The 18663-nt window shown below is 36.5% G+C and overlaps 1 protein-coding gene across 2 annotated transcripts in view; it reads left to right on the top strand.

The window, feature by feature from the left end:
• Positions 1-17355, top strand: part of LOC115444837 — a 102759-nt gene extending 85404 nt beyond the window's left edge. For both annotated transcript variants that reach the window (XM_037437883.1, XM_037437885.1), the window contains 9 exons: positions 2094-2260; positions 3511-3594; positions 6264-6362; positions 9342-9460; positions 11099-11254; positions 12294-12528; positions 13435-13647; positions 14529-14781; positions 15109-17355. In XM_037437883.1, coding sequence (XP_037293780.1) covers positions 2094-2260; positions 3511-3594; positions 6264-6362; positions 9342-9460; positions 11099-11254; positions 12294-12528; positions 13435-13647; positions 14529-14781; positions 15109-16329 — 2547 coding nt within the window. In that variant the 3' untranslated portion in view covers positions 16330-17355. The remainder of the gene's footprint in view (positions 1-2093; positions 2261-3510; positions 3595-6263; positions 6363-9341; positions 9461-11098; positions 11255-12293; positions 12529-13434; positions 13648-14528; positions 14782-15108) is intronic.
• Positions 17356-18663: the final 1308 nt, after the last annotated feature.

An 18663-nucleotide genomic window follows, 5' to 3' on the forward strand; every position in this document is an offset into this window, starting at 1 on the left:
TTCTGCTCGACCTAAATTATATTTTTTATATTATCCAACAAAATCTCAAACATCAAAATTTATATCGCAATACCTCCTAACCTTAAAACAAACCAAGAAAACACATGTCTACCAACCCAACCAAGATTCACCCCCACTCGCCCATCCAACCGCGATAATCCCACAAACCACAACCTCATGGCGACAACACTCACGAATGAAAAGACCCCGACAAACTCCGTAAGGGGTGGTAGCTAATTTGAACGAGTAATTATCGGATCATTCGTACTTTGTGAAGGATCGACACTTCGAAACTCCCATTCAGATGCTTTTACTAGGTCTATTGATGTTGGGGGTTTTGAGCTAATTCCGCGAAATTTGGATTTGGGTTTAGTGGATTTAAATGAGTCAAGGATGTGCGGGGATTTTACTTACACGTGCACGGCCAAGCACTGCATCTGATGGTAAGTAGAGTGAGGTCCAATGGAATATCGACTGCCGAGAAATGATTACCCTGACCCTATAGCACCTAATGGTAAGTGTCAATAGAATAAAATGGCGACTTACGAGAAATGATAACCCCTTGGCAGTATACATATTACAAAGGCTTATCTCGAAACGTGACATACTTACGTGGACCACTATGACGGGTTTTAACACCTTGTGTACGGTGGTTGCTATTCAGGCGGATATAAAATATTATATATCCTACCACCAGCAAAAAAATGCAATGCGATGTTATGATGTTAATAAGAATTAGGTTATTTACCTAACTAACCAAAGACGGAGTCATAATATTCGTCTACAGCAGGAATATGCTAGCTGGACCGGCGAAATGCCACAGTCTGATTACAGTAGGGCTTCACTAAACACACTTACATAGGCTCAATTTCCGAACAGATGGACACAGTTGGTCTTTCAGATATTATTTGTCCAAGACCGTATGTCCAAGAAAGGGTTCAAGGTAGGCAAGTGGCTACTGGCTAGTCATAAAAACAAAGCCTTTCTGCAGCATGCTTAAAAAAGTATATCACGCCAACCTTTACTAAAGTGGGGTAGAAGCAAATAATATTAAACTAACGCGGCGATCTTATTATAAAATGTTTAAACTCCCAACAAAGTTCAACCTACCAGGAACTCATAAGTGTAAACAAGTAATAATGAGCGCTGAGGTTATATCACATTTCAAAGTACAATTTACGTAACCTCTCCTTATTTCTTTGATAATAAGTTTGAACGTTACGACGTTAGCAACAAAAGACAATTTAACAAGTAAGATATCTATTCGCTTCCTAGAAGCTTGTTGATTGTTTTTTGTCCTTTGCTGATGATATCCGAATAGTTGGCGACCATTTTGTGACATTCTTTTTGCGGGGAATAATGTGTTATCGCCACCTACTGAGGGGTGAGTGGAAAGGTTATGTTGGTTTCACTGGTCTTACGGCCCAATGTTGACACTCGAGAGTAAAGCATCCGAGGGAGCATTGGACCGAGTTCTTCACATTATGTACACCCTACACCGGCATACTAACTAAAACCCGCGGTGGCCCTCTTCAGCGCACACAAGACGGCTCCAGGGTATTTTGTTGCAAGACGTAGTAAAAACCTGCCATTGTATCTAGCTACCAATAATGTTCATGGTAAACTGGTTGTATTAGAAGATACAAAAAAATAATCAACTATTGATAGACACATCCTAATATTTTAAGTAGCTACGCTTACCATAAGGTGCAATGCATTTCACCATACTAGCATTATTCAAATTTTTCTGTAATAAGATGAATTCTACTTTATGTAACAAGAAATACGCACGAAACTGACATTGGCAAATCTAGAAAGCAATCGTTTTATTTCCGCCTTAAGTTCAGGATTCTACTTTATAAATATTTAGAATGAAACCGCCGTAGTAGAATGTGTATCGAGAGACAGGTTTAGCTTGTATATATTCCTTTTCAAACAAGCTTGTTTTGCATTAACTGAAGGGTAATCATCTCTCACCAGTCGACACTCTATCCAAACCCTACGTCACTTACCACCAGCTGTAATACAAACATTTTGTAGTGCCGTAAAAAGAGATTTATCTATAGTTGGAAACTAATCTATCCTATTCCCAGATAGTGGACGGCAATGCAAAGACTGACGTGTCCAATAGGAAAGAACCTGGATTGTTCTGTGGAGAGATCGAGCAGCCCCAGACTTTCATCTCGGAGACCAACTTCGTCAAAATCGTCTTCCATGCAGACAACTTCACCGATCAGACTTACTTCAGCTTTGATTCCAGGTAAATTTCCAACTTGATTATCTAAGCATATAAAAGAGGGGTTATTGCAAAATTCATTACATCATCGGTAAAAAATTTGCATAATTTTCTATGTTTTTTTAAACTAGTTACATTTTTTCGACATAACATGTAACTTAGCCAATTAACCTATCAACCATCGACATATTGTTTTCGAATTCATGAAAGAGAACGAATATTTTGTGTACTTTATAATATAGTGTCTCTATATCAAATAATCAATCTGAGACAAAAAATGTAATTTTCACGATCATGATTTATGTCTCTTGCACAGATCACTCTATATATAATTTTGTTAGAACTTTCTAATACATCATTCCGAATATGACCATTCGAAAGTCAGTTCAATTTACTAATACATATAAGGCTTATTATCTCATAGTAACTTAAGGAACCATGCGTATGCACTAACAAGGAATATAAAGACATACTTTCCACACCCAAAAACAGAACTTCATCCAAAAGATCACAAAACTGCCAATTATTCATCTCGAATACTCAACTGATAGTAGTTTCAAAGCATCGGCCGAGTTAACCAAATAGAACCGTAGCGCGATACCGGCCGACCTAGTTCCGAAGAGCACTCCAACAAGTGACCTCAGGAACTCCAAACGACTCCGCTTTTAGTTCTATTTCAATCAATTGTTGAATAAAAATAGCTTTAATGGATGCTCAATACGCGAGAGGTTCTTGCATGCGAGAGTATGTCTGAGCAGTTATTGTCAAATCATTGTCTGTTTGAAGGTTGTAGTGTGATTACTTGAGTAGGTATTGTCAAACCAATGTCTGGTTTCAAGGTTGTAGGGTTATTACTTGGTATAATGGGACTGCAGATATAATGAGGAATGAGTGTCATGTAGTGTTTTGTAGTTTAGGGCTTTATGAAGGAGTGGCGAAAGGGAACCCAACACAACATAAAGGTACCAGTATGCATAAATGCGGTCTGCAAATCGTTCTGTTGATCATTAGATTCTACATCATCAGATCTACAAGGAAGCCGACAGGAATCGACTTATATGGACCCTTTGCCTTATAGTCGTGTGGTTTCTCGTTTAGTTTAAAGATAAATCAATATTATATTTTATCATGTGTCTGAATACATAATCTGAAGTTTTAAGAGCAAAGAAGCGATTCGAAAATACATATTCTGATAAAATAGGGCTTAATTAACGTATAGGGTAACATTGCAATTATTCAGATAATTTGTATTGTATCCATTTTCTTTTACCCAGGGCTGAACAGCAGTTCGAAGTATATCTGAGATATGGACAACATCCAGAATTGTATCCTAACAGACGAGGGGAAGTCGTTGCTGGGTGAGTACGCAATTTTGAGCTTTATTGTTAACTATTACAATAAAATAATCCAATGTAATATCACCAAATTTATATTTGAAAAAGGTGCGATTTACTGGAATATTTTTTTTTCTTTTCCTGGAAATGAAGTATATTTATCTCATAAAGAAGCCTTATTATATATTTCTCATAATGAAATCAAATTATTGTTAAAGCCATTATAATAAAATTCACTGAAAAGAACACCCAATTATAAATGAACAAATTTCGATAACCGAAAATAAAACTCGAATTTTTATCGTAGGTAAAACAATACCGTATACGGAGGAAACAAAGACCTTTACTCTCTTTAAAATGATCAACAAATTGCTGAGCCACCGTCAAAGGACGCGTGATGAGCATTTTTAAACAAATCGTTTGTATGGCATTCGACATTGAGTTATGATAACAAAATTCCGTGTATTCTAAAACGTGTACAAAAGACAATTTAAATTCTTTTGTTTCGTGTATTTTGATCATTTATAGTTGAAAATCTAGACCACAATATTCGAAATATTGACCTCCTACCTTCATTTATAAGCAGTATTTTCTAGTGTTCAATAATGGAGTAAATAATATTTTGCTTCCGACTAATTACGACTGAAATGCCTTTATTTCCATATCAACACGATATAAGATAATCTCTGTTCACTAATTTTGATCCTATTTACTTTATTAATAAATAATCTATATATATAAAAATGAATCCCCATTTTCCTTGGTCACGCCATCACCAGTGAACGGCTGGAACGATTTGACTTTTTTGTTTTTTGTTGTGTTTATTATTGTCAGGAGAAGGTTCTCATAAAAGAAAAAAATCAAAAAATTGCGCGGAAAATTAGAAAATTTAAGAAAACTTAGCGAAAATATTAATTTTTATTTAACTGTTAATTGTTTGAAATAACTATCAGCGATTGACAGGATGCAACGTAACGTGACGGAACGTCTGTCGGGTCAGCTAGTATATAATAAAAACATCGGACCAACGTTTCAATGTAACTAAAAAATATCAATTTTGCGGAAGATTCAACTCAGCCCGGAGTTCGGACTTGATTACTGCGCATAAATCTGCCCCAGCAATAATAGGTAACGCGCACCGGCCGACAATTCACTACGATTTATCACCCATTTCGCTCACGTACAGTCCAAAGTGCTGGCCATTTGGCGGTCACAATGATTTTGTACATTGGCGACATTCGGACCTTTAAGTAATTGCCAAGTTGGAATTTATTCGGGCGGCGTAACGATGATTTGTCGGCCCGTTGAGTGAGCCAATTGATTGAAATAATTCTGGTCACGGTGTGGGATGGTAAGCTTTGAAGGACTCTTGACCCTATACTAATAATTATTGTATATAATAAGCGTCATATTATACATATATACATAGAATCACACCTCTATCCCATAGGGGTAGGCAGAGACTATGCATTCCCACTTTGTACGATTCTGGCATACTTCTACCGCTTCCTCCACCTTCATCAATCTTTTCGTGGATTCCCGCCGGTTCAAGATACTTTTGACCTGGCCTTTCCTAAGAACGTCAGTCATGTACATATTCTATCATATTTACATTTTATCTTATTCCTCTTATGTCAAATATACTAACTAAACTTTAATGTAATTTGCTATGTGCTCCGAGGTGAAAAATTTAAAGAGGAAGACTATTTGTGTTTGAAAAGTAGTCTACAGCGTCACTCTTGCGAACCGAATATTAACAAAGATTGCGTAGTAGTCACAAACTTACCAAAAAGTCAGTATTATTAATATTGAAGCTAATTTAGACTTTCTACATCAAACCAATTGAAATTCAGCAGACACAAAGTCCATACTGGTTATATTTTAAAAACCACGTCACATATTGAATTATCTTTAACAGTCCATAAAATGCAGACATAGAGCAAAAACCAAATAGATCTAACATGTGAACTAAACGCTCGCAGTTTTTTTAAAAAATTCTAACGCATTTCGCATCGGCAAAAAAGTGTAAAAAATATCGAGTTTTCAGATGTAACACTTTTACACGAAAAGCAGAATCTGATTATATATCTGAAGACCCGTTTTTTGTTTTTTCTTTTGACCTTTTAGGCGATCTGCGACTTACTCCATGGTATTTATTCGTTGTAATTGAAGTGGCTAGTCCTTTAACCATGAAATAGACATTGTAATTTTTTTGGTGCTAAACACTACACTATCAAACATTGCTGGTGCAAGTATATGTATTATATCCGCCCGGATAGCGACCACCGTACATAAGATGTTAAAACCTACCATAATGGTACACGTAAGTGTGTCACGTTCCGGGATCAGCCTGTGTATATCCGGTTCCAACAGGGCGGCATAATTGTGTCGACTGCCGAAAAATAATCAACTCTCGTCAGTCGAGAGTCTATTAAACCCCATTACGATTAACATCAGATGCAGAGAGGTCACCTGAAGTACATGTATAAAAAAAACTGATAGCAATTGCTAAAGTTGTTCAATTGTAGTTATCAACTACATTTTGATAGTTTCTCGTAAACAAGCTAACAGCGTCTATGCGGTACCTTACACTTAAAAGAAACGAAAAAAGATTAGCACAATTTAAACACCCAACTAAAACTGTCACTAAAAAACAATAATTGTGTTTTGTTTCATGAAAAAAATATTTGCAGGTCGTATTGCGAGAGAGTGTTTCGAGATTGCCGCTTGCAGACTTGCTACGTCCAGTCCGCGGCGTACCCTGGAGTTTATCCAAGAAATCTACACTGCAGGTAATATTGCTTTATATATTTAAGTAATTGATGTGAAATATGCTGTGCGATGGCATTGTAAATGAGTCGAAAATCTATTACAACAATCTTTATGTCATATTGCTTCAAGGTTTTAAGTAATTGCTAGAATTAGTATCAAAATAATGGTATGTAGCCCCATCTGTTATAAGTGATGAATAACTAAGTAATTGAATATAAATATATATACCAACCTACATTTTTTAAATAAAAACGTCAGTCTGTGAATAACCAGTACGGGTGTTTCATAAGTAATTGGTGTAAAATATGTTGCGCTAAGAGATTGTAAATAATTAGTGAAAAATCTATGAACAACTTCTTATATTTTTGTAGAAGTTACCTACTTAGTTACTTAGATAGAACTTTAAGAATACTATATTGCTTCTTACTACGTTCAAATATTATTATGTGACGTTAGTTATAAAAATTATAGTTAACACATTACTAAAGTAATATAAAAACACAATGAAATATTATGCTTAAAATTATAAGCCGCAAGAGCCTTTTTTGAAGCCAGCGATAGCCTAGTTGGGTGTGGAACGGACTGCCGAGACAAATGTCCACGGGTTAAAAACCCAAAGGCACACACCACTAACTTAGTTAAATTATGTGTGTATTCTTTGTGAATTATCACATGCTTTAACGGTGAAGCAAAACATCGCGAGGAAACTTGCACACCTGAGAAGTTCTTAAAGGGAATTTTGAGAGTATGTGAAGTCAACCAACCCGCACTAGGTCAGCGTGGTGGACTAAGGCCTAATCCCTCTTAGTAGTAGAGGACGCCCGTGCTCAGCAGTGGGACAGTATATATTATGCTGATATTATTAAAAGCCTTTAACAATACAAAGCCAAAGTAATAAATCGATACGGGCCACAAATAACTAGCTAAAACTATTCATTTTGATCAAACTTGGCTACGTTCGGGAATACTTAATGATACACAAAGGCTCGCGGGTCGCAACGACGGATGTGTTTGTTTGGCTAAGTACAGAGCACTGTTTGTCGCTATTATTCTTGTGAGAAAGGTGTGCAGGGTCATTGACAGGGTTGGGGGGTCGACCCCCCGAATTTATCTGCGTGGTAGATGATTAATTGTAGTTTATTTATAAAACTGTTCCTGTACAAGGCAGAAATGTAAGTACATATTAATTTTTTGTTTTATATTGGTAACGAAGTGCTGGTGGAATGATATTTGTATCCGTCCCGATAGCGACTAACGTACACAACCTGTAAAATCGGCCATAATGGTCTACGTATGTGTGACACGTTTCGGGACAGCCAGTCAATCAATCAAACAGGTCGGCATAATTGTGTCGACTGGCGGTGGATAATCATCGCTCGTTTGTCGATACTCTATCTGAACGCTACTCCACTTCCCACCTCGTGGTGTAGAGTAATTTTGTCATGCTAGTATATAAAAGACTTACTCCCTTATTCAGAGACGTTATTTATCTAAGGACGAAGCATTGCTGTGATAACAAGTCTACTTCTCAGTGCTGACGGCATGGCAGCCTTCGCAGTGCGTAGACATAGGGCCGTTGTGATTGGCTAATATTGAGATACAACTTGAATCTAGTTGGCTGTCAGATAAACAAAGCTGAACAAACAGCAAGCTGTAAAACATAAACAAAGCTGAGAAACAGACTTGTTATCACAGCAATGCTCCGTCCTTAAATAAATAACGTCTATGAACAACGGGGTTAGGTTTTAACTTAAACTAAACTACTACATAAAGCTCAAGAGTTTGTTTACTTGAACGCGCTAATTTCAGAAACTATTAAACCGATTTGGAACATTTTTTCACTATTGCGTAGGGAAGCTATATTACTCGTGAGTGCTATCGGTCACTTTTTTACTTCTTCACACATCGGAGCCGCAGGCAAAAGTTAGTCAATTATAATAATCTTCGCCAGATGCCCGTTATCACCCAAGAACGATATGCACTATGAATATTAGAACGAAAAAAAACTCAACGAATGATATACGAACGCGTTGCACCATTTCTTCCATATATGGAAATATTGTTTATCTAACCAGATGCTTCAAAATTCATACTCTCCCATGACAATACTGAATACAGACCTGACATCAATTGATGTCCCAAAATGGCGAAGAGGTTAAGGTGTACAAATATTAGGACGTATCGTGCAGACCCTGGGTTTTGATTTTATTAGGGTCATGTTGACTTCTGGGTCAAGCCTTTCTCATTATGGAAGGGTTGTTCATTACACTGATGCACATTTAATAGACCCTTGGATTTTAAGAGGCTTTGGTGTTTGACAGACATTGCAATGATTGATGAAATTGCTGAAATAAAAATTCCTCAGGCATTATTATAAATGTTATCTAGAAATATTCCAGAACTGATCGTATTGACTTATAGTGTCTTCTAATTCATCATATACATCGCAAAATATTAGTATCAAAATTGTATAATACAACAATATAATACTACCCTAATACGGTAGTATTAGGGTAGTATTATATTGTTGTATTATTGAGGGTACTATTACTGAGGGTACTCAGTCTCAGTCTCACAGTCAATTGAGATTGCAGTAAGAATATATTTTTCGACCTCCATCATCATAATTTCATATTCAGCTCCTAATAACTACTTTGTGTGCCCTCGGATTTTGATCCCGCGGACATTCGTCTCGGCAGTCTATTCCACCACCAACTAGGCTATCGCCGCTAGATCTAAAGGGCACACACTTCTGACTTTTCAAAAATGATGTTAGTATTGTTCGTGCATTATTGCTTATGGTAAAGGAAAACATCGTGAAGAAACCTGCATACATGAAAAGTTCTCTGCAGTAATTTTGAGGGTGTGAGAAGTCTACCAATCAGCACTAAGCCAGCGTGGTGGACTAAGGCCTAAACCTTATAGTAGAATAAGCCCGTGCCCAGCAATGGAACAGTATATAATACAAAGCTGATATTATACGATTTCTTTTGTTGCAGATATCACCTCAACACTCGACTGCCATACATCAAATTGTATATCGAAAATGAGGAGTTCAACATCGACGGACAGAGATGTGAGAACATTATGACATGCCCCATGAGGCCCATTACTTCAGGTACGCATGTATAGTACTATCTCTACTTAATAATACCATACAGCTTAGGACACGGCGCGCATTGTGAGAAGATTCCTCACTTTGAATCCCTAACCGCCAGTGGCCTGGGTCTTGAGCTTCGCCATCGGAAGCACATAATTATTTTTTATATTTTTATATGCATGTTTTTTTTTAAATGTATATGTAAAAATGTAAAAGAAAATACCTATAAAATAAAGAGAAGCTTGTATTATGTCAATAATAAAGTGTTAATATTACTCATCGATATATATCGATTATCGATATATATATATATATATATATAATCGATACATATATATACATACATATATATACTAAGTACTAGATTTGGCGTTCCGAACATGCGTTCTATTACCCACTCCACACACCACTTTTTTTTTCTCGTAATAATTTAACAAATTGTGTCTATAGTTTTTGTAAACTGCCGCCAGCTAGTATACAATCTGCAAAATAACTCTGGCGGCTAGCAAGTGTGGTTCGCACAGTGTCAAGGGAGGGCGAGTTTCCGCTATTTGATACGTCCCCCCCCCCCATGATTTAATTCAAGATGCAGGACTGAGTTTCCAGCAGCTCCGGGTGAAATTGTAGGCAGCGTTATGACGTACTGTCCCCAGCCTCCCCCGAGGTTTATACTCCACATACCATTAGATGCAGTAAGGGCACCTTGCTGTGATCGCAAAAAAAATATATTGCACAGATATTCCCGTCAAACTCCTGACTATCGCGTGATATGAACCATAAATAATGTCCCTTATTTTAATACAAAAAGCAATATAGAGCAGAAATTTATAGTGGCCATAAATTATATCCAATAGAACATTAAATCTCCTGGATATTATATAAAATTGCAACCTCGCAATAACCTTTATATAAATTATAACGTTATTAATTTCATGACCTCTATTAAACTTCGATGTAAAAAATCTATCTAAATTAAACTTGGTAAGAATTCGTCATAACGTCATGTTTATATAAGTCCTCAAAAGCTGTCTGTATATGATCGATTTTCTCAAAATCTACTGATCCGATTTTTGTACAGTTTTTACTAAATAGCGAAATTCTTGAGGAAGGTTTATGTTATTAGTAAATTACGGTTTTATTTAAATTGACTGAAATACAACGATTACTGTTGAAGAGGTCGCGTGGTTGTCAAAAATCTCGTGGGTCGCGATTTACTCGGGAAAAACTTTGTGCCAGATTGATTACCACGCGGAGGAAGCCGCGGGCACAGCTAGTTTATTATAATATTGGTTCTTGTATTAAGTAGGTTATAGCTATGACTCAGTAGTTTACTTTGTTAAAACAATATAGTGGCTGAGATATTAAAAAGCTACGAAAATTAAAGTTCCAATATAATAGTAATTTACTTTACTGACCTTGTTTATTTACGTGTTTTAACATTTATTATTAAAAATGTGGCCGATTAATGATATATTTACTTGAAATAGACGATCATAAATTATTTTTATTGAAAGAAATTAAAGTACTCAGAAGTTAAAAAAAAAACAAATAAGTGAAATTTCAAATCCTAAAGACTGGTCAAGTTAGGTCGTAAAAATGACGTTCTAATATTTAGCTTTGTTTTAAGACAAAATTACTCACTTAAATCGGTTGCAGGTTCCGAAAACTGTCCCTACGACTACATAAGGATCTACGACGGCAAAGACGAATCGGCAGCTGTTATAGGAACATTCTGCGGGATGGGCAAGTTCCCCTACTCAATCATCGGGACGTCGCAGGACCTGTTCGTGGAGTTCGTCAGTTCGCCTGCAGGTTAGTTCTGACTTTATGTCGACTGGTGAGAGGTAATTATTCGATAGTCAATACTCTATCCAGAGCCTTCGATAAGGCGGTGAGAGGTTATCAGTCGTTAGTTGATATTCTATCTGGGGCCTTGGATAAGACGCCGTCCTAAAATTGCTAAGGGTAATAAAAATATATACTTGAGAATGACACATCATGGTAATCATAATGCACGAGGTTAAAGAGAACGAATAGACAATAAAAGAGTCTATGAAAGAGAATAGAATGGAAACATTGCAACGTGTCTAAAGCTTCTGCACGCCACTCCTATCATGGAAAAGATAAAGAAAAAGTCCAAGTAAAACTTAAAATACTACCTGTTAAGTGATTATTTCATACGAGAACAGAGTTTGGGTATTTAAGGAAATGAATAGAATAATTTATGAAGCCGAAATGCCCTTAATTATTACGAAGCTTCAGGACTTGTCAAGGTGCCTCTACCTGGGCACTTATAGGTCTTTATTAAATAATAATGGTTAGAATTAAACGAAATTAATTTATGGAGTAAATTGCCAGGAAAGCTCTATTGAATAGTATAACCTAATTGCAAATATTTTACTAACTCCAAAACAAACATCGACGTGACTAATTGGTTCGTTTTGAGAAATGCAACAATTTCCATGAAATTGAAAATGGCACCGCAATTAATTGTAATAACGTTTCGCAAAGGCAAAAGTAACTTAAATCATACCCCGAGTTCGATTCGTGGAAATATCGGTGGAACTATGTCGAATGGATCAAATATTGAGGCAAATCATTTCGAGTATTCATTTAAATATAGCTCAATGATTTCCTTTGACACAAATTTCACGAAAGCTCAGTGTGGTACATACTATCTTATGAAATAAATAAATTTCTCCTAGAATACAAATTTCACTAAGTACTTTGCTGAATAAAATGGCCTAGATGAGGGCTTAATGGGTGATAGGGTTCCCTTGGAAAATTTTAGAGCATCTTACGCTAAAACATAAAAAAATCTAGCTCATTTAACTAATCTTCTTACACCCAGGTCCTCTGTTAAACACCGGTTTCCACTTCAACGTTGGTAACTGGCCTGGACACGTGGAAGCCCCAGGGTCAAGAGTCGGCACTTGCGACTGGCTTCTCACTGCTGAATCTCTTAAGAAGTCTGGAGACACCGAGGGCATATTCCTCTCAGTGGCTCATTGGTATCCGCCTCATACATCGTGTACATATCTTATGCAAGGATTCCCTGGTCAAGTTGTGAGGCTTTATTTTCCTAGGTAAGTTTCTGTTATATATTATGTTGTAAGGATAATCTATAACTAATAAAAGATAGACTGCTAGTCTGAAAGTTAGATTTTTTGACAACTTATTTAAAAGGAGGAGATTTTCTGATTGGCAGATTTTTTAATTGTGTTGTCGATTGCTTTAACCGTTACTAAAAGTTAAGTTTTATCCAGGAATTTTTCATGTAAATTCTATGTTTAGCCATACTTATACAAAGATTATTAAATGGTAATCCAATGTGAATAATAATTCTAACATTAAAAAGGCCAGACAATGAGACGATTTATTTCATTTGACTATTTGCTAGACTAATTACTCCAAGATTAACTATTAAGCCAAGAATAAATAATCCCCCAACCTGTACAGCTATTTAGAATAACAAAGATTTTAAAGGAAGATAACAACCATATCAAACATCGCAGAATACTTGGATCGGGAAGAATGCGCAACGTTCGAATAGAAAACGAGATATGACAAGCTCGTAAAGATAGGAAATGTGCGTTCCACAAATGTTTGTAACAGTAGTGTAGTTAGGGTAAAGTTGGTCGGAGTTTCCGTTAAAGAAATACTACTGCGGCAGCGCAGCTTTGTAAAACTTTTGTGTAAAGTAGTTTTTGTTATAATAAGAACTAGTTGGATTATTTGAGATTTGTAACTTATTGTAATTTATCTGGGTCGGATCATACGGAATGGTTGGAGTCAGACTGACTGGCTTGTAAAGAAATCTTAGTTTGACGTGTTAAAACCTCGTTCAATTGTATACGTTATTGCACTTACTTCATTATTTTCTGGATCACTTAAAGGTTGTTGGGCAAAGATGCGTACAGCATTAAATCCTCTTGTACACTATCTCTAGAAACCAAATCCCAAATATTCCAATAGCAGCATTTCTTTTATAGCTTCCGAATCAACCGGATAGAATCCCCGATAGTTCCTTGGACTGGTGACTGCGGCGAATCCCTCACGCTGTATGACGCGCCGAGGCCTGACGACGCGCGCATCATCAAGACTTTCTGTGACACTTTCAGTAGACCGATGGAGAAACACGACTTTGTGTCTACAGGAAACGCTATGTTCGTCAGATTTGAGAGCAAGACGGGCAGTTATAGCGGGTTAGTATATTATACCTAAAAATGTTTAATTGTTCTACGAAACAATTCAGTAACGTATCAAAATTATTTTATTCAAAGAGAGAAGAGTTAAGTTAGTTTTCATAAAAACAAGTTCATATATTTCAAGGAAACCCTCCAAAGATTATTGTGTATTATCCATATATTGAAGGTTTAAGGAAAGTCAGAATTCTTGTTATTATCATTTGAATTGCGAATCAATTATTTATGGCGCGACAGGATTCTTAGAAATGTAATAAAATCTTAGAAATGTAACGAATCTAAGAATTTTGTCGCGCCGTAGCTAAATGTAATTACTAGTAGCATAGCGACCGTCCTATTTTTTACTGTACACAGCGACAAATATATATGAAACTTAAGAAAGAGAATCGGTGACGAAACGTCATATACGTTTATCATTATCATAACTGTTTTTGTATTTCTTAAGCTAGAGAGCCTAAGAAACAGGAGCAATATTTATTAACTAGTATTAGTGTAGTCTTGTTGACATATTCGTAAACTACACTCGGTAGACCGTATTGGCTTTCAAACGACACATTGCTATCTCAACCCACAATGTCCCGGCATCATAGCTTGTATTCTAAATATTACAAGATTAAGATCTTTGAATTAAACAGTAGGGCTTGTTGTATAAGATAAAAGGAACTATGTTATGCAGTTCCACTCGCAGATCTTGTATTTAATATAGACCGAATTATTTTTTTTACCTACGAAGTATTGAAACTAGAAGATAATATATTTAACCATCAAGTCATATATTTTTTCTGGAATTTAGAATACCTTTAGTCGTTTCGTAATTTTGTAGCGACAAAGAGACCGCCACAATCCCATTACAATATTCTAAACATCCATTTTTCTTGTAGATCGTCTCTATATTACTGGGCCCATTACGACTTTTTCAACAACACTCGCTTCGGAGAGCCGGTAGCAGGAACGGCTTGTGATGAAGTCATAGCATCCTGGAAGCAGAGAGCTGGTCGGCTGCGGTCTCCTCTCAATACCTTGGTGTATAAACAAGCACCACCAGGGGAAGATGTCCATTGCCTGTACAGATTTGTGACCGACAAGAGGATTTATGCCAGAGTTATACTGACAATTCTGAGTGTTAACTTTAAGGTGAGGATTATGTTTATAATTTATTATATCTCTTTTATAACAAATAATTATTTTTTTTTGTTATAATGAAATATTTATTTATAAAAACAATTGTATTTCCCAGATTATAATTATTTACAAAAAGATCATTTCAAATACTATATTAATTCTACCAGTAAAACAGTCTTTATGACACGTAATTTCATAGACAGGAAATAAAGGTATTTTTTTTCTCTATTTTGTAGTATCAAAGAATTTTATACACCAGGTCTTATCGATATAGAATACAAATTAATATACCACACAACTTTTTCTAAGTTTCAATATTAAACCTTGTCATTGTTACAGGAACACCCGTACACACCAGTGTCCTGTCAAAATTGTTACGAAGACAGAGCCGACAAACTCATCATCTGGGAGCCAGTGCCTGGTGGAAAAACAATAAACAACACATTAGGCATCAGCACCACACCACTCCCATTGCATTTAGCTGTTCAAAGGTCTCTGGGATCATGTTTATGCGCCAAACATGCCAACACAGTGTCAAGGGCGAGACCATATCGAGTGGTCTCTTCTGGAGAAACTTTAAATCTCCAGTTAATTGTTGATAATGCTCATGCTGCAGCGTCGTACTTCAAGAATCCGTCGCCTCTCTTCGAAGCAAGGTATGAATTTGTTCACGGCCCGCTTTGCGGACCAGCAGTCCTGATAGCTGCTTCTGATGGAGAAATCGTGTATCCACATTTAGAAGCACTGGGATACACCGAACCACCCAAGAGGATTCAATGCATCTGGGATTTAGAGGTGGAGGAAAAGAGGGATATTTGGCTTCATTTCGACAGCATCAAATTTGCTTCCAGACATTGTGAAGATGGGAACATCCAGATTTACTTGCCTGGCAGAATAGAACCTTATCTTTCTGTTTGTGGTGGTAATGTTTCAGAAACTGAAAAGCTGCCTATTTTATCGGCTGGAGAGCTAGGATTTGAGTCTTTAGATGATCCCTTAGTAATAGAGAAAGATAAGACTAGGTCAATTCGAATTGTGTTCATTGGTAGCGCATCACCCGCACGAGCTGCCTTCAAAATTGCTTGGACGGGTTTGTACCATTTGCCTAAAAACTCTGATGGTTCTTTGATGACGTCACGTTTGACTGATGGAGTAACAAAATCAGATTCCGGTCAGGGGTGCGACTTTATATGTCCTGGAGATGAAGCCCTATGCATTCCTGCAAGATTAATCTGCAATGGAGTCGTCAATTGTCCAAACGTAACGACATCCGAAAGAAAATTCTGGACTGCAGAAGAAAAGAGGGCTAAAGAAGCATATTCAGAAGACAGTTTGCGCCGACTCGGATATTTAGATGCATTAGGTGGAATTCCTTTGGGACAATTGAATGACGAGTCTCCAGAACTGTGTGCTAGAGCACGCAGTACTGGGAGCGGCGATTGGACAGCCCCAGCGTTGGGAGCAGGGCTGGCAATAGCTTTAGGTGCGTGTGCTCTCGGTGCTGCCTGGCGCCTGTGCTGCCGCAAGCGGTCTCCAGACGAGGAGTCGTTGGACTACTGACACGCGGCCCGCGGCGCGCCCCACGCGCCGCCGTCGCTGCACTCGCGATCCACATCCAGGGATCTCCCGATGGACTGGAGTCTGCATTGACAGACGCTATATTGAGCGCCTGCGCCCACCTTTGTTGATTATTGAAGGCCCGTTGTGTTGTTATTGGGATGATAAGCTCATGTTGTAGGTAATCATTTAGGTACACATGTGTTACCTTCCTGTCAATTTGTAGAAGACGATAACAGTCTAGAATAATTTTCCTCCTTTTTTAAACGACCATAATGTAGTGTAATTTTAAGACGAGTGATCTGCCGTGTTGTAATTTTGGCACGTTTTTCGATGTTTTCAAAGGGCAAACGGTATGTTCGAAGGCGCTCAAGAAATTGTTTGTAATAAATGTATATACCCCATTTATACCAAAATCCTACGTAATAGGACGCTTCAAACGAATCATAGGTTAGGGTGAAGGTGATAATAGCCTAACAGATAAGTCATTATCAAATAGTTTAAGAGTTGTAATTTTTTAAACATGGCGATGACGAGATGAAGTCTCGTGTTCTAATTCTCATCTGTAAGCTTCGATATCGAAATCATATGTAAATGATATTGACATTTCTACGTAAGCTCTAATTTAAGACCTTGATTTAAAAGTCAAAGACATTATTGTCTGGCTTGTTTAAAAATTTCGCCAATTTCTTTAAAGTTAATGGTTCACAAATACTTGTCTCTCACTTAAATTCAACTTATCAACGATAATTTAAATTGTGCTGCGTATCTGGATTTTCCTTTTATGACTGATAATTACTAAATTGTAACACTAATTGACAAATATAGATTGTCATTTGATTTTAGGCCTTATTTTCAATACTTTTAGTGGTCATTAGTTAGAAACCCAACGCTCTAAAGATTTTGGCGATTTAACTCCTATTCCTTAAGACTAAAGAAACATTCCATGTTGTCATGTAAATAAATAGTCGATAAGGTCGTTAATTGAATAATGCTCAACGATTTCTTGGATATTGATTTGAGGCAAAATTTTATTTTCATGCTCCAAGAAATCTTTGATGTTTTTGGTTAAATATAATTAATTCACTTTAGCTGATTAGTTGTATTTTGCAATAATTTAGTTTGACTGTTGGGTGACTAAAATCTTTCTTGGCAAGACGAAATAGACATTTCTTTTTATTCCATGTTTTAGTGTACTAATAAAACTCCCTAGAGACTCTTACTGCACTTATTGGTGGAAAAATATAGAAATTTAGCCAAAAAAGAGAGTAATGAAATCGGTCAATGAAAAATTATATCCATTTTTTTTAATGTAAAGGAAAACTTTAGTCAGTCAATAAGACAATACTTTGCACAGTTAGTTACTAGCTTATTTGGATTTACACTTTTCTGAATGCTGGTCAAGAAAACCCGTTGGCATACCATTAGGGATAAGTAATTTTGATATTTATTTCCATTAAAATATCAAATATATTAATTTACTTTTTCCAAGTAACGATCGTGTTTTATATCACAAAACAACTATTTCCGATCAAAAAACCCATGTATTTGTTCTAAAACCATGATAAAAACATAATGCATTTTCTACTTCTTGCAATACTGATTTTAGTTTTTTCTTGGTTACTTAAAAAATCTAAGATACTATGGATTGTCGGTAATATTTTTATCATGCATTATCATTTCCTGTCTAATTCTATGGAGGTAAATACGTCATTACAACTCATTAACAAATGCGCATGGCCAATACCCATGACACGTACTTCGTTGTCCGTTGCACACCAAAACTTTTTACCACACTATTATTTATTTACATTTCTTTCTTTGTGTATCTTTTAGTACTAAATATGGCAAGACTATGTTATAAAAGAGGCCATATAATAATGTACCCATATTGGCAAAATAAATAAATTGATTGATTGATTTCGTCATTGATTGATTTAAATACGTCTCCGTAGCATCCAATTTTGTTTATCATCAATTTATTTATTTGTTTATTATTAGGACATCTAATAGTTGTTACATTATAACAAACTCCAATAGTATGTAACAATATTAAAAAACTTAAATGCACACCATTCAATGGTTCAGCATTCATTAAAAAATAATTAACACAACAGCTATACTGATAGTAGAATATATTTTATATCCGCCCGGATAGCAACCACCGTACACAAGGTGTTAAAACCCGCCATAGTGGCCCACGTAAATGTTTCGCGTGCCGGGATCAGCCAGTGTATAACCAATTCCAATTGGCCGGCATAATTGTATCGACTGCTAAGGGGTAATCTCTCGACAGTCAACATTACATTGGACCCCACTCAACATACCATCAGGTAC

The sequence above is a fragment of the Manduca sexta genome, chromosome 12 (assembly GCF_014839805.1).
Source record: "Manduca sexta isolate Smith_Timp_Sample1 chromosome 12, JHU_Msex_v1.0, whole genome shotgun sequence".
NCBI classification, from domain to species: Eukaryota; Metazoa; Arthropoda; class Insecta; order Lepidoptera; family Sphingidae; genus Manduca; species Manduca sexta.